Source organism: Dromiciops gliroides, chromosome 1, assembly GCF_019393635.1.
Source record: "Dromiciops gliroides isolate mDroGli1 chromosome 1, mDroGli1.pri, whole genome shotgun sequence".
Taxonomy (NCBI): domain Eukaryota; kingdom Metazoa; phylum Chordata; class Mammalia; order Microbiotheria; family Microbiotheriidae; genus Dromiciops; species Dromiciops gliroides.
The window spans coordinates 276,298,575-276,321,354 of NC_057861.1; the positions used below are offsets into that span (position 1 = coordinate 276,298,575).

At 38.2% G+C, this 22,780-nt stretch overlaps 1 protein-coding gene across 2 annotated transcripts in view; it reads right to left on the reverse strand.

Moving 5' to 3' along the window:
• Positions 1-22,780, reverse strand: part of ARMC1 (armadillo repeat containing 1) — an 81,078-nt gene that overhangs the window by 40,024 nt on the left and 18,274 nt on the right. For both annotated transcript variants that reach the window (XM_043976009.1, XM_043976008.1), the window contains exon 3: positions 3,073-3,164. In XM_043976009.1, the coding sequence (XP_043831944.1) occupies positions 3,073-3,164 (92 nt within the window). The remainder of the gene's footprint in view (positions 1-3,072; positions 3,165-22,780) is intronic.

A 22,780-nucleotide genomic window follows, 5' to 3' on the forward strand; every position in this document is an offset into this window, starting at 1 on the left:
TTTCCCAGGAACTGAAATCAATCTAAATGGCCTACAGTTTACAGATTCTGTCCTCTTCCCTTTTTTTGGAAATGAGGACATTCATTCCTCTCCAATCTTGAAGTACCTCTCATTTCAATGATCTTTCAATTATCACTGACAGTGCCTCAATAATCACATCTGCCAGTTCGATGTAGCTCGGGGGGGCAGCTAGGTGGCACAGTGGATAAAGCACCAGCCCTGGATTCAGGAGTACCTGAGTTCAAATCCGGCCTCAGACACTTGACACTTACTAGCTGCGTGACCCTGGGCAAGTCACTTAACCCCCATTGCCCTACAAAAAAACAAAACAAGGATGTAGCTCATCTGGGCCTAGTGAAATGAATTCATAAAGGAAAGGTACGTGTTTTTCTATTGTATTCTTACTATCTTGGGTAACAACTTCCAGCTAGTCTATGTTTTATCAGTTGCCATATATAGGTCATTCTCCATTAAGAAATGAAGGGGGGGGGCAGCTAGGTGACTCAGTGGATAAAGCACTGGCCCTGGATTCAAGACTACCTGACTTCAAATCTGGCTTAAGACACTTGAAATCTACTAGCTGCATGATCCTGGGCAAGTCACTTAACCCCCACTGCCCCACAGGAAAAAAAAAAGAAAGAAAGAAAGAAATGAGGGATGGGAGAAGCTAGGTGTCTCAGTGGATGGAGCACTGGCCCTGCAGTCAGGAGCACCTGAGTTCTATTCAGGCCTCAGACACAAAATGGAAGTTTTAGCTTAATCATTTGAGAGTTGAGTGCATGCTACTGAAGTGGCTTTTGAAGGACTGCCCTTTTGGGGAGGAGACCACGACAAATGGCAGTGCACCTGCTGCTGCCCGGAAAGCAGTGTCGAAGCACACCGTAATTCCGGGACACCAACTTAAAACTGAGAGTGGAACAGAAGTTCGTTCTCTGGCTCTTTCAACTCTGGCTTCTCAGCTTAGTGGTGGCAGCTTAGCCGTGGAGGCACACGCATTTAGCGGTGGTCGGCTCTGGTTCTCCGCCTGGCAGGCAGTATGGGATTCGGTGAGTTTTATAATGGTATATAGACTAAGCTTAGATCTAAGATTATTCATTTGTATTTCTACTTTCCTATTTCCCTAATCGGTATCACCTTTTTGTTGTTTAATTAATTCCCAAACAATAAAAGCGAATCCCTCACTGATTAAAGCTCAGAGGCTTCTTTTTCTTAGTGGTCTGGGAGATATATAAGGGAAAAGTTAAAGGGGGAGTTTAATGCTCTTATATCCAATTTTAAATCTCACAACACTTACTAGCTGTGGGATGGACGGACGGATGGAAGGAAGGAATGAGGGACAGATGATCAGGTAATTCAAGATCTTTCCCCGAAGGCCTGATCTCATGATAGGTGGTGGTATAATGTCCTCTTAGAATCCGAGAGGCCCACCACACAACAGATAGAAGAGCAACAGCTCAGGGAATTTAGGAACCCAGTCAGGAAATAGAAAATGACCACATACAAAGGGCCTTGGAGGTGTTGTGGCCTGAGAGGGCCTGTGGAAGGTCTTAACAAAGTAGAAAGTGGGAGCAGGTAGAAGAAGAGAGTGACCCAGGGAGATTCCAGATGCTGGAGCTGATATTTGACAGTGAAAGGAAAGAAGGAGCTGAACTAGGGAGGAGCTTAGACAAGTATTTCTGGGACAATGTCCTCTAGCAACCAGTCTTCCCCTTGCTCTAATTGGTAGGTCATTTTAAGAAAGAATGGGGGTGCCCCTATTCCTCCAAGATGAAGTCCACAACCAAAGTCCTTAAACGTTACTGATTGCTTTCCAGGTTTCACATGTCAAATTTTTTTACCAGGCTTTGGTCTTTTCATTAAGAATGCTAAAAATCCTCTAGTCATCTAGAAAGGCATACATAGATTATTCCCCCTTACTCATTGTTCCCACTTATCAGGAATTGGCAAAATTCACTGAGGTTAGAGCTTGCTTTCAGGCAAGGTCTTCCTTAGCTCAGCCTGACCCCAGAGCCCATGATGTGCTTAAGCCAGGTGGCCATGAGTGGCTCAAGGACAAAAGTGTTCTCAAAATTCAATCAAATGGCCCTAAATCGCCTCTATGACCTCCTCAAAAATAGATGCCTATCAATCTCCCCAAAGAAGTCCTTCTGAAATCCATAAATTCCTGATGAGGCTGTCCTATCAGTCTCTGATTCACTGTAGTAAATAATGAAGAAAATAAGACAGAAACTTTCAATTTGTAGACCAATGGCTCCTAACTTGTGGGTGCATGGAATGTGGGAAAATCACCATATATACACCATTGTTATTCTGATCTTTCTTTAGCTCCAACAAAATATGCAAAATAATTCAATACAGTAAGTAGTCCTTTTAGGCTAAATAATGTCTCTCATATATGCATTATTTTTCAAAAATATGTAAGATACAAATTTTTGTAACCATTTTTTTTCCTCAATCAGTAGATAGCAATAATATAACTATTCCCATGGGGGGAGGGGGGTTGGATCTGTGAAATGTTTTTGTATTTTAAAAGGGTGTCAAAAAAGTTCAAAGTAACTGCTAAAAATTATTGTATATCAATACAATTTTATATAAAATCAGTTACTATTTTGGTCACTTCATTCAAGTTTAGAGACAATGTAGTGGTCTGGAGTTTTCTAATTAATTTGTATTAGAAATGAAAAGGATGGGTATCAGGCCCTTCACTAGGAATGTAATCTCACCTTCTGGGGTCAATTAAAAATTAGACCTGACTTAAATTATTTCAAATGATAACACTTCTACAAATAATTAAGCATAAATGAAGACTGCCTGCATATATTCTCAACTTAAAAGATTCAACTAAGACTTTACATTAACTGCATATAAAAGTTTAGCCAGGGGGCAGCTAGGTGGCGCAGTGGATAAAGCACTGGATTCAGGAGGACCTGAGTTCAAATCAGACCTCTGACACTTGACACTTACCAGCTGTGTAACCCTGGGCAAGTCACTTAACCCTCATTGCCCCGCCCCCAAAAAAAGTTTAGCCAGATAATCTATTTCTATACTTTTAACAAAACAAAACATACTTACTTTTGTATTACATTTTGCAAGCTTAACATCATACCCAGTTCACCTTTCATTTTTTCTCTGTTAGCCCGGCATTCTGCCAAGTAGCGTAGAGCCTAAAACAAAAACAATCAATTAATTCTTATTTCTAAATTATCCAAATTAATTAATTTACTGCAAAAGTTTCTCTTCCTTCATGTTACTTAGGACCTAATAACTATTAAGCTTTAATACTGTGCTCAATAAGCAGACTGGTTGAGACACTTTAATTCAACAAGCATTTATTAGCAACTATGATGTTCTAACTGCCAAGTATAAAGATAATTTTAAAAAAATAAATCAGTTATTCTCCTCAAGTAGCTTATATTCAACTGAGGGATGAGGATTCAACATTTCAGCAAATAAATTAATTCAAGAATTTGAAGAGGAAGAAAAAACTGATAAATGTGGAACATTTAAGATGTGGTACATGTGCTGAACCTTGATGCTTGATAGGGACTCTACAGGGCTCAGGTAAACAGGCAGCGCATTCCAAGCATGGACTGATGAGTTTGGGGAACAGAAAGTATATTAAGCCAGCTGGAATGTAAAGTAAATGTAAGGGAGCAGTAAAGGAAGACTAAAGTCAGACTTTGGCTTAAATGGTAGCCAGACAAAGGTAGAAAGTGCTTCTTTTGATTGTCATAAAATCAAATCAAGGCTAGAGGTAACAGTGCCTACAGGATAAAATACAAATTCCTTGGTTTGACATTTAGAACACATCGCACCATCTGACAAAAAGGAGTGCCTTATTCAGACCTTTAATTTAAGAAGATTGTTTTTGCAGCTATGTATACAGAGACTAAAGAGAGAATGAAAGCAAAAAGACCAATTTTGTTATCATGATAGTCCAAGTGAGAGACAATAAGTATCCAAACTAAGATGAGTGGCGCTATAACAAGGAATTGGTTGGGGTGAGGAAGAAGAGAAGCAAAGAAGTCTTAATGATGGGACTTTCTATCAAGATGGCTGCCTGACCATAAGGCTCATCACCCAGCTCCCAAATAATTACTTTAGCAAAAACCCTGAAATTCACACCAGACTGAATAATGATCAAGAAATCTAGAAACTAGGGGGCAGCTACGTGGCACAATGGATAAAGCAGCAGCCCTGGATTCACAAGGACCTGAGTTCAAATCCAGCTTCAGACACTTGACACTAGCTGTGTGACCCTGGGCAAGTTACTTAACCCTCATTGCCCTGGGAGGGGGGGGGTGGGGAAGAGACAGAAAAAGAAATCTAGAAACCACAGTAACTACTTTCACCCCAAAATTGAACGACAAGTTAGCCACAAGCCCACAGACAATAGGAAAGGGAGCTGCCCAGCAAAGCCAGTGCAGGCAACAAAGGCAGAAGCTATGGAAGAGAAGGGCCAAAAACAAGTATAGCCTACAAAGCTCTGTATCCTAAGGCATCACAAACAAAGGGCTCCCCTGAGAAAGTCCCAGGGAAAAAGCCCACGGGCTCTGGGGTCCTGAAATGACACAACAGGACCCAAAGATATAGGGCTCTGAACTGAACCACAAACATCTACAAAAGCCTAACTCTGGGAGGCAAAGATCAGCACATGAAGCAGATTGGACCAAGCAGAGCTAACCACACCACTCAAAAGTACAGCAGGTACAGAGCCTCAATAAGTATGAAGCCTGAATTCAAGAAATGTGAGTAAAACAAAGAACACCCCAAAATACAAACAAAAACAATGCAACCAAGATTAAAAGGAAATCAGAGGGGCAGCTAGGTGGCGCAGTGGATAGAGCACTCGCCCTGGAGTCAGGAGTACCTGAGTTCAAATCCGGCCTCAGACACTTAACATTTACTAGCTGTGTGACCCTGGGCAAGTCACTTAATCCCAAGTGCCTCACTTAAAAAAAATTTTTTTTTTTTATGTATAAGGTATTTTATTTTTTCCGTTACATGTAAAGATAGTTCTCAACTTTTGTTTATACAAGCTTTACAATTTCAGATTTTTCTCCCTCCCTCCCCTCTCACCTAGACAGCAGGTAATCTGATATAGGTTATATCTATATATCTCTATGCATATAGATATAGATATAGATATATACACACACATATATATACACATAACATTAATCCTATTTCTGCATTAATCCTGTTACAAGAGAAAAAAATCAGAGGAGTGATGCAAAACCTCAAAATAGAAAAAAAAAAAACAACAGCACCCAAAACAAAAGAAATAATATGGTTCAATCAGCATCTATACTCCACAGTTCTTTCTTTCTTTTTTTTTTCTTGGATTTGGAGATCCTCTTCTATCATGAGTTCCCTGGAACTCTTCTGTACCATTGCATTGGTGAGAAGAATATAGTCCATCACAGTAGGTCAACACTCAATGTTGATGATACTGTGTACAATGTTCTTCTGGTTCTGCTCATCTCACTCATCATCAGCTCACGTAAGACCCTCCAGGTTTCTCTGAACTCTTCCTGCTCATCATTTCTTACAGCACAATAGTATTCCATTGTATTCATATACCACAACTTGTCCAGCCATTCCCCAGTTGATGGGCACCCCCTCAACTTCTAATTCCTTGCCACCACATAAAGAGCAGCTATAAATATTTTTGTACATGTGGGTCCCTTTCCCCCTTCCATGATTTCTTTGGGCAAAAGACCTACTGTAGATCTCCAAAAGAAGAGTAATTCCATAAAACTTGCCAGGGAACTCAAAAGGCCAAAGTGGATTTTTCACACAATCTACATGAGTATCTATGGGAAGTGAAGCAAGAGATAAAAATGAAATAAAAGTTTCATAACAAAGAAAGAATAGCTTAAAACAGAATATAGTAAACCTAACCCAAGTAATGAAAGTTAAAACAGACCAAATAGAAATCAATAACTACATGAAATAGTAATAAAATATATTAGAACAAAATCAAAAGACTGAAAAAATATATAATATCAAAAACAGGGAGCAAAGATAGAGAAACAGGAGACAGCAGTACAGCAACCTGTATCCTATCTCCAAAATGCTCCAAACAGATCTAGAAAATGCACCAGACAAAATCCTGATGAGGAAATTCATGAAAAAGTCATAGTGAGTCATTTCTCCAGCTCAGTTAAGCACAGGGAAACAGAAAGGTTGGTGGACACTGGGGACAGGACCTGGTACAGTACTTCAATGCCAAAAGAGAGGCTGTGAAATGAGGCAAAAAAGAAGTCTCCAGACCCATACTGAAGCAGGATGATGGAGAAAGGCACTGACCAGCAGCTTTACTGCCTAGTACAGTAACTAGTCATAGATCCAGAGTGGAATGGTAAGTGGCCCTGTTTCCAAATTACCCTGTCCCTGAAGTTTCAGGCTGTAGATGACATACCAATGGAAGAGAAAGATCAGAAGAAAGCAACAATGATGTGACTAAAGAGTCCTGCCTAAAGCCTTGCAGAGAAAAGGTCAGGGCAGAAATCTAAGATATAAGGGGAACCTGCAGTTCTGTCACTAAACTAGCAAATATCACTCTGATGGTGTCTGACTTCAACAAAGTCTACTGTTGCTCAGACCCAAACCCAGGTTAGGAACTTGCAGAGATCAGACCAGGGGGCATCAAGTCTTTGCCCTCAATCAGACCACTATGGGAACACCATACCTGCCTCTGAGATGCTAGAATAACACAACACTCAATAGTCCAATAAAGCAATTAAGAGAACCAGCCCAGGCCTTCCCTCTAAAACTGTGGCAGAGCTCAACTCTAAAATTAAGTCCAGTCAGGAAAGAAGTTAGAAAAATAGGCAAACAAAAAAAGAAACCCACCATAATGAGTTATTATGGTGGCAGAAATCCTTAAGACACAAACACAGAAGAAAGTGGCTCCAAAACATCTACAAAGCCTCGGAGAAAAGCATAGCTTGAACACAAACTCAACCAGAATTCTTGGAAGATATGAAAAAAGAGTTAAAAAAAATTTTTAATGTTTCTATAAATAAAAAGATAAATAAATAAATGAATAAATAAATGAGTGGGTGGATACATTAATGAATAAATAAAAGGAGAATTTGAGGAAAACTTTGGAAAAGAAATGTGAGCTATGGAAGACAGAATCGGAAAGGGAATTGTTGTTTGGCCCAAACAACAACTCCCTGAAAATTGGAATGGAAAAAATGAAACTAATGACTCAATGAGGCAATAAGAAATATTAAAATAAAGTCAAAAGGCTGGAAAAAATATTGTTATCTCATACCAAAAGCAAGTGACCTGAAAAAGAGATCAGGGAGAAAAAATTAAGAATCACTGTATTTTCTGAAAGCCATGACCAAAAAAAGAGCTTAGACATGCTATTTCAAGAAAACTACCCAGATCTCTTAGAACCAGAAGGCAAAGTATAAATAGAAAGAATACACTGGTTACCTCCTGAAATAAATCCCAAAACAAAAACTCCAAGAACATCGCAGCCAAAATCCAGGACTTCCAGGCCAAAGAAAAAAAATACTACAAGCAGCCAAAAAGAAAGAATTCAAGTACCAAGAAACTATAGTCAGGATCACACACACAATTCAGCAATTATCACTACAAAGGAGCAAAACTTGGAATATCATACTCTAAAAAGCCTTATTCAAGAATAACTTACCCAGTAAAACTGAGTATAACTCTACAGGGGGAAATGTATCCTTAATGAAAGAGGACTTGCAAACATTCCTGAAAAAAAGACCAGAGATGTGGAGAAACTCTGAAGTTCAAACACAGGAATGAGGAAACGCAAAAAGATAAATACAAAAAAGATAAATTGCTTACGTTCAAATATGGGCAGATGATACCTCTGAACCTTCATCATCAGAAGTCATAGAGGGAGTCAAATTAGACAAGATCTGGAAGTGGTTCTGTTATGTCTTGATGATCTTAAGAGAATAATGGAAGAAGAATGGAGAAGAACACATTTGGGCAGGGAGAATGAGGAGGGGACACAAGGAAGTCAGGGAAAATTACTTCACATATAAAGGGAGCACAAGTACAAATCTACACAAACAAGGAGAAGGGTGTGGGTAAGTGGCTGATACTTGAATCTCACTCTCATCTGAAACAGCCAAAAGAAGGAAGCGCGCGTGCACACACACACACACACACACACACACACACACACACACACACACACACACACACACACACACACACACACACACACACACACCTGGGTACAGAAACCCATTTGATTCATTCAACAGGGAAATGGGAGGGAAAGAGAAGGAGAAAGGGAAACTTAGAGAGGAGTTAGATTAAGAGAAAGATTAGTTCTAAGCAAAACAAACTCTAAAGATGTACAAAAATATAACTTCTGAAGTGGCAAAGGACAGAAATCTGAGGGGATGCTCATAAACTGAGTAACAGATAAACAAGTTATGATATGTAAATGTGATTGAAAATTGTTATGCTTAACTCTTAACATTAAACATAATGACCAATAAGGGTTCCAATGGACTGATAATAAAACATGACATGCTACCCACTTCCTAACAGAGGGAAGAGTCAAAATGCAGAATGAAACAATTTTTTTGGAGCTGGCTAAAAGTTTTGACTGTACATGTGGAAAGTTTTGACTATACATGTCTGTAATGGGTTTTGTTTTTCTTGTGTTCTCAACCACAGGGAGGGGCAGGTATGAGGAGGTAAAGAGAGCTAGAGGAAAAATAATTGGAAAGGAAATTAACAACGTGGCACAAGAGGTACAAAACCTTGCCCAACCAATCCCTGAAAATTAGAAAAGATGAGAAAATTACTGGAGGGGCAGCTAGGTGGCGCAGTGGATAGAGCACTGGCCCTGGATTCAGGAGGACCTGAGTTAAAATCCGACTTTGGACAATTAACACTTACTAGCTGTGTAACTCCAGGCAAGTCACTTGACCCCAATTGCCTCACCAAAAAAAAAAAAAAAGAGAGAGAAAGAAAACTACTGGAGATAATAAAAAATGTTAAAACAAAATCAAAAGAGGGGGGAAAATAATAGAAGAAAATGTAAGGTATCTTATAGCCAAAACAAGTGACCTGGAAAACAGATCAAGAAAAAAAAAAATCATTAGGTCACCTGAATGCCATGACCGAAAAAAGAGCTCAGACACATCTATCAAGAAATCTTAAATGAAAACTGCCCCAAATCTCTTAGAACCAGAGGACAAAGTGCACAGAAAAAGAATCCACCTGTCACGTCCTGAAACAAAAACTCAAAAATGAAAACCCCCAGAAACACTGTGTCTAAAATTCAGAGTTTCCAAGTCAAAGAATACTTCAAGCACTCAGAAATAATCAAGATTCATACAAGATTTAGCAGTCACAACTATGAAGAAATAGACAGCTAGAATACCATATCCCAGGAGACTAAGAATATAGGCTGACAGCCAAAAATTACTTGCCCAACAAAAAAATATAATCCTAATGGGGAGAAATGGACTTTAAAAAAAAAAGAGGGCTTTCAAGCATTCCTGACAAAATGGCCAGAGATGGGTAGAAATGTTGAAGTTTGGTCAAACACAAGAGTTAAGAAAAACATGTACAAAAATATTGATAGCTCTTTTTGAGGTGGGAAAGGATGGGAAGCTGAGGGGATGTGCATCAGTGGAAAATGGTTAAACAAGTGATAACATAAATGGAATAAGATACTATAAAAAATGCTATAATAGTGCTATAAACAATAACAAAGGAAATGGTTTCAGAGAAACCTAGAAAGATTTAAATGAACTGTTGCAGAGTGAACAGATCTGCATCTCTCTAAAGGTATTGTTATTAAATCAACTTTGATGTGATGATATAAAGAAACTTAAGGGGCAGAATAAAAGAAGACTGGGGGAGGAGAGGAAGGGAGAGGTGGAATGGGGTTAATTATATCATAGGAAGAGGGACAAAAAGAACCCATTACAACAGAGGGAAAGAAGGGAGGGGTGGGCATTGTTGCAACCTTATTCTCATCAGACTTGATTCAGGGAGGGAATAAAATACACTCCCATCTGTATAAAGACACTTAGCTTACTCTGTAAGGAAACAAAAGGGGAAGGGGCACAAGTGGGGGAAAAAGGGACAAGAAAAAGAAGGGCAGCTGATAAAAGGGAGGGCAGATTGAGGGAGGCAGTGGTCAGAAGCAAAACACTGGTCAAGTGGAATAGGGGGAAAGAAGGGGGAAAAAGAATACAAAGGGGAAAAGAAGATGGAGGGAAATAAACAGTTAATAGTTTTAACTGTGAATGTGAACGGGATGAACTCTCCCACAAAATAGAAGTGAATTAAAAACCAGAATCCTACAATATGCTGTTTACAAGAAACACATTTGAGGCAGAGAGATACACAGAGTAAAAAGGCTGGCACAAAATATATTATGCTTCATTTAAAGTCAAAAAAGCAGGGGTAGCAATCCTTACCTCAGACAAAGCAAAGGCAAAAATAGATCTAATTAAAACAGATAAGGAAGGAAACTACATATTGCAAAAAGGTACTGTAGATAATGAAGTAATATCAATATTAAACATGTATGCACCAAGTGGTATACCATCCAAATTCTTAGAGGAGAAGTTAAATGAGTTAGCAGAAGAAATAGACAGTAATACTATACTAGTGGGGGATCTGAATCTTCCCCTCTCAGAATTAGATAAATCTAGCCACAAAATAACTAAGAAAGAAGTGAAAGAGGTGAATAGAATACTAGAAAAGTTAGACATGATAGATGTCTGGAGAAAACTGAATGGGGATAGAAAAGAATATTCTTAGCAGTACATGGCGCATTTTCAAAAACTGACCATGTATTAAGGCACAAAAACATCAGTCAAATGTAGAAAGGCAGAAATAGTAAATGCATCCTTCTCAGATCATAATGCAATAAAAATTACATGTAATAAAGAGCCATGGAAAGGTAGACTGAAAATCAATTGGAAACTAAATTTCATTCTAAAAAATGAGTAGGTCAAACAACAAATCATAGAAACAATCAATAACTTTATCCAAGAGAATGACAATGAGACAACATACCAAAATCTATGGGATACAGCCAAAGCAGCACTTAGGGGAAATTTTATAGCTCTAACTGCTTACATGAATAAAAAAGAGAAAGAGGAGATCAATGAATTGGGCATGCACCTTAAAAAGCTAGAAAAATATCAAGTTAGAAATCCCCAATTAGATACTAAACTAGAAATCCTGAAAATTAAAGGAGAAATTAATAAAATTGAAAGCAAGAAAACTATAGAATTAATCAATAAAACTAAGAGCTGGTTTTATGGGAAAAAAACAATAATAGATAAACCACTAGTTAATTTGATCAACAAAAGAAAACCAAATTACCAGTATCAAAAATGAAAAGGGTGATCTTACCAGCAATGAAGTGGAAATTAAAGCAATAATTAGGAACTATTTTGCCTAACTGTATGCCAATAAATTTAACAATCTAAATGAAATGGATAAATATTTACAAAAATACAAACTGCCCAGGTTAAATGAAGAGGAAATAAAATCCTTAAATAAGCCCATATTAGAAAAAGAAATTGAACAAGCCATTAATGAACTCCCTTAGGAATAGGTGGAGCTTTCCTTAAAATAATAAGCAGTATCTACCTAAAACCATCAGCAAGCATTACATGTAATGGAGATAAGTTAGAGGCCTTAGAAGAATTAGAATAGGCAAGGAGAAAACAAAACTATCACTCTTTTCAGATGAAATGATGGTGTACTTAGAGAATCCTAGAGAATCAACTCAAAAATTACTTGAAACAATTAACACTTTAGCAAAGTAGCAGGATATAAAATAAATCCACATAAATTATCAGCATTTCTATACATGACCAAAGTCTAGAAGCAAGAGACAGAAAGAGAAATTCCATTTAAAATAACGGTAGATAATAAAATACTTGGGAGTCTACTTGCCAAGGAACTACACCCAGGAACTCTATGAACACAATTATAGAACACTTTTCCAACAAATCAAATCAGATCTAAAAAATTGGAAAGATATCAATTGCTCATGGATAAGCTGAGCTAATATAATAAAAATGACAATTCTACATAAATTATTGCACTTATTCAGTGCCATACCAATGAGACTACCTAAAAATTATTTTATAGAGCTAGAAAAAATAATAACAAAATTCATCTGGAAAAACAAAAAGTCAGGAATATCAAGAGAAATAATTTTTAAAAAATGCACAGGAAGGTGGGTTAGTTGTACCAAACCTGGAGCTCTACTATAAAGCGGCAGTCATCAAAACTATCTGGTACCAGCTAAGAAATAGAGTGGAGGACCTGTAACGACTGGAATAACGCCACCTGCTGGATACTTACTGTAGAAGAGTTCTGCCCATGAAGCGAAGGTCTTTGAGGGCAAGACCAGGAGTCTTTTCTTTGGCATCAGGAAGTGACGTGGACTAGTGGGAGGAGGAAGGAAGAGACTGGCACTCACTCTCGCTCTTTCCTCTGGACTCTGGTGGAGAGCGGAGCTAGAAATGTGCTCTCCCTTTAATAGATAGGAATCTAGGCCTTTTTCTCTCTCTTTACCAAATTCTTATTCTCCTTAATAAATGCTTAAAAGTCTAACTCTTGCTAAAGCTTATAATTTATTGGCGACCACTCACTAGATATTTTAGACAGTTTAGCTAGAATTTTAGCCCTTAACAGACCAATGGAATAGGCTAGGCACAGGAGACATAGTAGTAAATGACATTAGTAATGTACTGTTTGATAAACCCAAAGACCCCAGCTTCTGGGATAGGAATTCAGTATTTGACAAAAACTGCTGGGAAAACTGGAAGATAGTATGGCAGAAATTTAGGCATAGACCACCATCTGACACCTTATAGTAAAATAAGGTCAAAATGAGTACATGATTTAGACACAAGAGGTGATACCATAGGTAAATTAGGAGAAAAAGGAATAGTCTACCTTTCAGATCTTTGGAAAGGAAAACAGTTTATGACCAAACAAGAGATAGAGTATATTATAAAATTCAAAATGGATGATTTTGATTACATTAAATTAAAAAGGTTTTGTACAAACAGAAGCAATGCATCCAAAATTAGAAAGGATGCAGAAAGCTGGGAAACAATTTTTATGGCCAGTACTTCTGATAAAGGCCTCATTTCTAAAATATATAGGGAACTAAATCAAATTTAAATGAATCCAAGTCATTCCCCAATTGAGAAATGGTCAAAGGATATGAAAAGGCAGTTTTCTGATGAAGAAATCAAAGCTATCTATTGCCATATGAAAAAATACTCTAAATCACAATTGATTAGAGAGATGCAAATTAAGACAACTCTGAGATACCACCTGACACCTATCAGATTGGCTAATATGACAAAAAAGGAAAATAATAAATGTTGGAGAAGCTGTGGAAAAATTGGAACACTAATGCATTGTTGGTGGAGCTGTGAACTGATCCAACCATTCTGGAGAGCAATTTGGAATTATGCCCAAAGGTCTATAAAGCTGTGCATACCCTTTGACCCAGCAATACCACTCTTGGGTCTTTTTCCCAAAGAGATCATAAAAAAGGGAAAAGGACCCACATGTACAAAAATATTTATAGCTGCTCTTTTTGTGGTGGCAAGGAATTGGAAATTGAGAGGATGCCCATCAATTGGGGAATGGCTGAACAAGTTGTGGTACACAAATGTAATGGAATACTATTGTGCTATAAGAAACAATGAGCAGGAGGAGTTCAGAGAAACCTGGAAGGACTTGCATGAACTGATGATGGGTAAAATGAGCATAACCAGAAGATTATACACAGTATCATCAACATTATGTGTTGATCAACTGTGATAGACTAGATTCTTCTCACCAATCCAACAAAACAAGAAAGTTCCAAAGGACTCATGATGCAAAAGGCTCTCCAAATCCAGGAAAAAAAAAGGAACTGTGGAATAGTGATGCTGATTGGACCATACTATTTCTTTTGTTTTTGGTGCTGTTGGTTTTCTGATGTGAGGTTTTTCCTTTGTGCTCTGATTCTTCTCGTATAACATGACTAATGCAGAAATGTTTAATGTTGTTATGTATATATAACCTATATCAGATTGCCTGCTGTCTAGGGGAGGGGGAGAGGGAGGGGAGTGAAGGAGAAAAATTTGAAATTGGAAATCTTATATAAACAAATGTTCAAAATTATTTCTACATGTAACTGGAAAATAATAAAATACTTTTATTTTAAAAAATAAATTTTAAAAAATAATAATAAAAGACATGAACAGTCAATTTCCAGATGAAGTAATCAAAACTATAGACATATGAAAAAATGATCTAAATACTACTGACTGGAAAAATGAAAATTAAAACTATTCTGAGGTACTAACTAACATCTATTAGATTGGCTAAGAGGACAGAAAAGGAAAATGAAAATGTTGAGAGGGGATGTGGGGAAAATAGAGACATTAATTCTCTGTTGGTGGACTTGTGAACTGATTCATCATTATCTAGATCAATTTACAACCATGCCCAAAGGGCTGTAAATCCATGCATAGCCTTTGACCCAGAAATACCACTACTAGGTCTGTATCCCCCCCAAAAATAGAAAACCAAAAGGGAAAAATATTCTCTTGTACAAAAGGCAAAAAATTGGAAATTGAGGTGATGTCCATCAATTGGGGAATGGCTGAAAAAGTTGTGGTATATGATTATGAAATGAGTAGAATGAAGAAAAGATTATACACAGCAACAGCAATATTGTAAAGATGATCAACTGTAAATGACTTAGCTGTTCTCAGCAATAAAATTATTCTAGACCAGGGCTTCCTAAACTTTTTCCACTCATAACCCCTTTTTGTCCAGAGTATACAAGTATATAAAATGGGCATATATAACCTTTTGTTATGAACCTGGGGTTATCTCAAAAGTTTTCTGGAAAACAAGGAACCTTCTCCTCCAGAAGTTAAACCAAAGGACCAACACCTAAAGAGATAGGCCCATTGGGTGTAGCTACTGCCTTTGTGGCCTGAGGGGAACAGAGATGGCTGGAGAGGTAAGAGCTGCCTCTTGCCCAACTTCCCCCAGCCACCACCAATGGGGGACTGTTCTCCCCCAATAAGGGAACTTTCCACAGTCAGATGATCAACCCATCAGTCCTCTATAAAAGTATTTACCTTGTATAAACAAAAGTTGAGAACTATCTTTACATGTAACAGAAAAAATAAAACACCTTATATGTAAAAATTAAATTAAATTTAATTTAAAAAAAAAGTATTTGCCTATCTCCAGCTCAAGGAGATAGGTATCACAGAGAACCATGCCTCTGCACCATGCTTTCTCCCCATGAGAAGTCCACGGACTTCTCTCTTAGTTTCCTTTCCCTAGTGCCTAAATAAAATGTCCCTGGGCAAGGAATTCCTAAGGACCCCTACCCCAAGCCCCCCACCAATTTCCCCCATAACACCTTTTAACTGTAGCCAAATTTTTCATGACCCCCATATACAGTTAGACAGTTTAAGAAGCTTTGTCCTAGAGGACCCTGAAGGACTTATGATGAAAAATGCTACCTATCCCCAGAAAAAGAACTGATAAGAGCCTGAATACAGATGGAAGCAAATTTTTACTTTATTTTTCGGGTCTATGTGGAAATACGTTTTGTATGACTACACATGTATAACCTATATTAAAGTGCTTGCTTTTTCAATGGGGGGAGTGGAGGGAAAGAATTTGAAACCCAAAATTTTAACAACACATGTTTAAAATTGTTTTTATGTGTAATTGGGGGAAAAAATACTATATAATTTTTTTAAAGACTTCCCTGGGCCCTCCTCACATATTAACTCCCCTATTTCTGATGAGGGCATTACCACTGTGAGAAAATAATTATGAATAATGGATTTCTAGGAAGGATCCAGACTTGAATCTAATTGCTCTCTTCCCCTTACCCCAGAAAGCTTAGTTCAGCCCAGCCTGGGATGAACCCAAGTAAACAAAAGGAATGCATATTGATTCTTTTGTTTAGGTAGGGGAAGAAGCACAACTAGACTTTGGAATTTGCCCTCTCTAGACACCCCCCAAGTCATGTCAATCAATGGAACCTAATGAGGCTATGACCAATTAGCTGAGATCAATGTATGGTCACCTCCTCCATGTAAGGGGGATAAAATCCCTGGACACACCAACGTCAGTTTCTTTTGCGCTCCCCTTTTGCTCTGCTCTCTTGTTCTCTGCTCTGAATGCTATCTCTTAGGGGTATATTATTAGGCCTGAGGCTAAAGGGGAAGCTGGGGAGACCTGCAGTCAATGTTACTAATATATAATATTAATGAATAATAAACACTTACTGCCAAAACAGCTGCAATAGCCATTAATTTATAAGTAATTTAAGAAACACACCATTCTTCTCAGCATGTTGTCCTTGTGAGAAAATTATTAATGATAGGGGTTTGGGGACTCCCAGAGGCCCCTGCTGAGAGAGCCTGGCCTGACCTTTCTTAAGGCCAGCCCAGAGTCAGGAAGTCACCCCATTCAAAACCACACCCACCTGAAAGCCTTCTGGGCTCTGACATCAACATGACTGCACTGAACCACCCTCATCCAGTGAACCAATAGATCTGAATGATTAGCTTTGAGCAAGGTGTATGGGTGGGCTCTCCTCCTGCCCACAGGAAGCTTACACAGACACTCTGTTGGGGCCCCAGAACTTGGTGAGAGCAGAGGTAGCCCACTAGGGATCCCCATTTTCTCTCTCTCTCTTCTCTTTCCTAGCTAGGCTTTCTTATCTTTCAGAGCCATGTGTGCTCTCTTTACGAATATTCAATATGCTTTAATAAATGCTTAATGCCCCAAAACTGGTACAGCAGCCTCTGATTTCTAAGTAACAAATACATTATAAAGCCCAGCTAAATTCCCTAACACTTGGGACAATTATAGGGCAACCTCCATCTTCCTTAAGCCTTCTTACTCAATCAACTAACTGTCAACTATTGTTGATCCCTACTTCACAAAATATCTAGCATCCATAATCTTTTCTCCATTTATATAACAACCAACTCAGTTCAAGCCCTCATCTAGCTGAAGGGCTATTAGAATAGCATTCTAATTGGTTTCCTATCTTCCACAAAGTGAATGGATATTTCTAAAGCACTGCTCTGAACATGTTATGCCACTGCTCAGTGTTCCCTACAGATTCCAAGACAAAAAAAGAACCCCTCTGAATCTTTTATAATACAGCTCTAACCTACTTTTCCAAATTTGCTATATATTCACCCATCTCTCCTCCGATCAGATGTAAACCTCAACTACTGTGTTTAGCTCTCGATAACACAATTTGGGAAGGACCTATAAAATTCATGGCTTCCTTCCAAGCTCAACTTAGGTATTACCTCCAACAACTCATCCTGATCTTCACCAGCAAACTACTTTGTATATATTTTGAGTTTTAATGTTCATGTGCATGCTGTTTTCTCCAATAGCATAAGTACTACTTTTTTAACAATCTCTGTATTATTAGCACCTGACACAATATCTAGCCACACAGTAAGTGATGTTTATTGCATTTCACTGAACAATGGACATACCAGAAAGCATCCAGAGGAGGGCAACCAATATAGTTCAGGAACTCAAACTCCTGCCATATGAATCAATATCAACTGAAGGAACTGAGTATGTCAAGCAGAAAGAGAAAGTAGTTTCAGGTATCTTAAGGGCTGACACAAAGAAGATAGATGAGTTAGAGATGTTCTTGGCTCCCAAGAAAACTGGGAGTAACAGGTAGACATTGCAGAATGGACGACTTAGGGGGCACAGCTAGGTAGCACAGTGGATAAAGCACTGGCCTCAGATTCAGGAGGACTTGGGTTCAAATCCAAGGCCAGACACTTGACACTAAGCTGTGTGACCCTGGGCAAGTCACTTAACCCTCACTGCCGGGGGGGGGGGGGGGGGGGGGGGGGGGGGAAGATGGATGACTTAGACTGGTTTTAAGAAAAATTTCTCCAGGATTCAAGCTGCCATGGCTGAATGGTGAGCATAAAGGAAATTTCTCACTCCCTGGAGGGCTCTGAGCCTCATAACCGACTCTTAGAGGAGCCAGGGTGAAACAGAGAGCCTCTGGGATGCCTTCTGTATGCTGTACAAGAATAGCCAAAGCCTAAGTCAAGCAATGTCAAAGGCCATGGGCAAAGATGTGGTTTAGGATGAAAGCAGAGTCAGAAATAAATCAATAAGGAAATAAATCAATAAAAGATCAAACTTCAGATTCAGAAAATCAACCATTAAGAAGCAACTTGATTCACTTAGTAATTAGTGAGTTCTAGCTTCTTAACTGAGGGAATAGAGGCTTTTTAATGCAAAGTTAAGTTGCATGTAACATACAGGAAAACTATTACTTTCACTGTGCCAGATTACTCATAAAAACAGGTGACAAGGGGCAGCTGGTGGCGCAGTAGATGGAGCACCAGGAGGCCCTGAGTTCAAATCCAGTCTCAGACACTTAACACTTACTAGCTGTGTGACCCTGGGGCAAGTCACTTAACCCCCATTGCCCAGCAAACAACAACAACAACAAAACAGGTGACAAAGTTCTATTTTGTCCTATACCACATAAAAAAGATGGTGAAAACTGAAATTGAAATTAATTCAACTCCACAAGCTTTTATTGAGGTATGCTACAACTTCAGGGCTTCTCTCATAGTACTTGAAAACTTCCATACTTGAAAACTTCCTCCTTCCAGTCTATACCTTTCCCCTCCCAGAAGCTGTACAAATTACTCAGACAAGGCTATTTGTGTTCCAGACTAAAATATGGTTAAAGTGAACTAGCATCTAGCAGCAACAAGAAACATTAGGTTTGGAGACATAAAATTAGGAAGAACCTACATACTGAAAGATTAGAATCTTCAAATACAAAGAAGTAGAATCATTCTCATATTCACAAGGAAATTAAATTAACAAAAAAACCATACTATCCTGACATGAGACTTTCCAAGCTGTCTTGGTATGGTCATGTGAAACTCCATTTAAATAAGCAAAATGTTTGGCTGGGGCAGTCAGTCAGTTTTATGATTTTGTATATATTCTCTCCACAAGTAGAATGTAAGATAGCCTAGTAAGGCAGATCTGCTCCATCTTCTCGAGTACCTGGTGACATCTGAGACCTACCATCATCTTTAATCTTCCCTATCAAAATTCTCTTCTAGATTTTGCAAGGGGGGGGGGGGGGGACGGACCTAATGACCTTCCATACAACCTGCTAACAAAAATTATTGTTCCAAAACTCCAGTATATAAAATGATATTTTTTAAAGCTTGTAAACTTTACCAAAGTTAAAATTCTGAGTAAAAATGAAAATTTAGCAACCTGAACAGCTATGAGCTCAAAAAAGCCAAATAAACATTTTTTTATGTTCAACTTAATGTTTAAATTATCATCATACACTCTTATTCTTTGGCTTCTAAAACTATACACTCTCTTGGTTCTCCTACTTCTCTAATTTATCCCTCTATCCCCTACTGATTCCTCATTGTCCTTCTGCTTCTCCAACAAAAAGAATACTCTCCAAGGTTGTGTCCTAGCCCTTATTTTTTCTCTATACTCTCTTCCTTGGTAATTCCTTTCATTTTCGTAACTTCAATTTTCACCCCTTATAGATAATTCTCAAATCCCTATCATCACTGTATTCTAACTCTAATTGCATATTTCCAATATCCACCTAGATAAACCATCAGCAGATCAAAAATCAAAACATATAAAACCAGTCATCATCTTCCCCACCCCCGCCTTCCCAGAAGCTTTCTAGTTTTATCAATGCCACTTCCCACTCACCAAAGCTCATAATAGTGCAGGAGTTAGCTTTTTTTTTTTTTTTTTGCGCGAGGCAATGGGGGTTAAATGACTTGCCCAGGGTCACACAGCTAGTAAGTATCAAGTGTCTGAGGCTGGATTTGAACTCAGGGACTCCTGAATTCAGGGCCGGTGCTTTATCCACTGCGCCACCTAGCCGCCCCCGCAGGAGTTAGCTTTAACCCTTGCCTCTTCTTTATCCCACACATACAAATCAGTTGTCAATATCTTCTGCACTTGGCCTTTTTTGAACTCCCATGGCAAGAACTCAAGTTCTTGTTCTCTAGATTACTACAATAGTTTCCCAGCTGTCTTCCAGATTCCAGTCTAGCTCTCCCTTCAATTCTGAATCTATACTACTTCAACCATCTATTGAAATCTCTCCCTTCCTTGAAGGCTAAACTGATAAAATAATAGGAACAAGGGCAGCTCCACCCTAAGGAGAAAGCATGTGACTTGACATCGGGAAGTGACATCTATAGAACCGCCTGTGGTCATGTCAATCAAAGCTAACAGCCAATTAGCTTGGAGGTATATATATGTGTGTGTGTGTGTGTGTGTGTGTGTGTGTGTGTGTGTGTGTGTGTGTGTGTGTGTACATGGCCCTGCTTCCTGTTTCACAGAGGGCTTCTGGGAGAAGCTGCTGAGAATCTCTCTTTTCATCTGGAACTGGCTTGGTGGCGGCAGACAGAGAACAGGAGGTTCCCCCTTTTCGTCCAGGACTTTGGCGTGGTGGGGGACCTCACGTGGACTGCTAAGAAAAGCAAAATAAATCTTTAAAAGCCTAAACTTTTGCTGAATTTATTAGTGATTTTAGCCAGCTTCCCCCCCAAGACTGGGGGGAGGAGCAGATTAGAACCCACATTTAGATTTTAAACAACACAAAACTCAAATGCCAACTTCTCCATGGAATCTGCCTTGATGTCCTATTTTTTTGCACTTACTCTACTTATATCAGTTAATCTGAAGATTTATCATTTCTCCCATTTAACTGTAGTGGAAAAGCAGGGCCTGTGTCATAACCATATTTATATTCCTCAAGCCTAGCACTGTACACTAGACACAGCAGGCATTCAGTAGTGGTTTGTTGACTTGAAATGCAATTTTCATTGTTTTAAATAAACTTCTGTCCACTGTTATTTTATTCAACATTTATTAAGCATCTACTATGTTTAGTGAATGCATTGTGCTAAGCAGTAGAAGATATAAATGAGATAATTTGTGACCTGAAGAACTTTATAATCTAGTATTTGCCTAATAAAATGGAGTCTCCTATTTTAACTTTCTCCTAAGACTTTGAAAAATATGAACATTAAATGAAAAACAGGGAGAGAGGCGGTATAAATATTTATTGTAAGTAGCATTTAGGCAAGTTTAGAATTATGATATAGTTTCTGTTCTATTGCAAAGAGCATTTAACTTTATATGACCTTGCTACTAAGATTAAAGTATCAATCATTTTAAAAACTTAACCAAACCCTTATCTCTATAAAAAGCCATGACATTACATACTAATTTTAGTGTCTTGGTCTGCTGTTGTTCTTTTTAAAACACACCAAGGTCGAGCAATAATGATTTCACTAGCAGGGACTTTATAATTTGTCTGACTTTTACCAAAGCTTGAAAACCTTAAGCACTTCAAGGGATTATTTTTATGTTTCTATGTTAGGATTATAACAAAACAGCAGATCACAAATTTCTAAAGACTAAATACTTATTCCATATGTAATATACTTATTTTGTTTGTTTTGTTTTACAGTGCTGAGAATCCTGTGCTACTTAGTTTTTTGTTTTTTTTTTAAAGTAATATGTAGAATTTTTATTTTGTACTCTTTTTTTTTTTTTTTTAAGTGAGGCGATTGGGGTTAAGTGACTTGCCCAGGGTCACACAGCTAGTAAGTGTCAAGTGTCTGAGGCTGGATTTGAACTCAGGTACTCCTGAATCCAGGGCTGGTGCTTTATCCACTGCGCCACCTAGCCGCCCCTGCTACTTAGTTTTAATGGGATCTGACAAGTACACTGTATTTTCCATACACAGCAAATTTTGAGTTTTCAGTGGTGATGACAGACAAAGAGAAGATGATAAACAAACCCAAAGAGATGCCAAATCCTTATTTTCGTTTCAAGGTTCTTTCCAAAAATGACTCTACTCCCCCTAAAGGTGCTTAGTGAAAAACACAATAGGACGAGAAGAAACAGGAGAATAATTAAACAGCAGATGAGTGAGTTCTCTTTCAAGGAAAAGTAGTACTTAAATACTAACTTGCAAAAGTCGAATTATGATAAAGGATATACTTTCTCTGGAATTCTTTCCTTCCTTTTCTCTACCTCCTGTCTTTCCTAGTTTCCTTCAAATCTCAACTAAAATCCCAGCTTCTACAACAATGACTTTCCCAATCTCCCTTAATTCTAGGGCCTTCTGAGATCATCTCTAATTTATCCTGTATATGACTTGTTTGTACATTGTTGATTTCATGTTGTCAACCCATTAGATTGTGAGTTCCATGAGGGCAGGGACTATTTTCTTTCTTATCTCCAGCACTTAGCACAACAGTACCTGAAGAACTGTGAGTGGTTACTAAATTTAAGATGTTGATATCAAAAATGCACAGAACTTCAAAGTATTTGTAAGCTTATTTTATTCATAAGAATCCAGTGTTAAAAGGGCAGCAGTTTCATCCTACAAGTGTGATCTCTCTAAACCACAACATACCATTTTCAAAGAACTGTATTTTATGTCCCAACTGTGAAGCCTCATTTCAACAAGGACACTTCAAATTACCAAACAGAACAACTTAGTATCCAGCTGATTTATATCTTCCTACTTATGACAAAAACAGATGAATAACTTGTCAAATGCTAGCATCTATACTATAAATGCAAACAGTAACTGAAGAAAAAAAGTAAACTACTTCAAGCACTTAGGGTAAAATAAAAGCAATGCTTACAAATGTACTCTCTA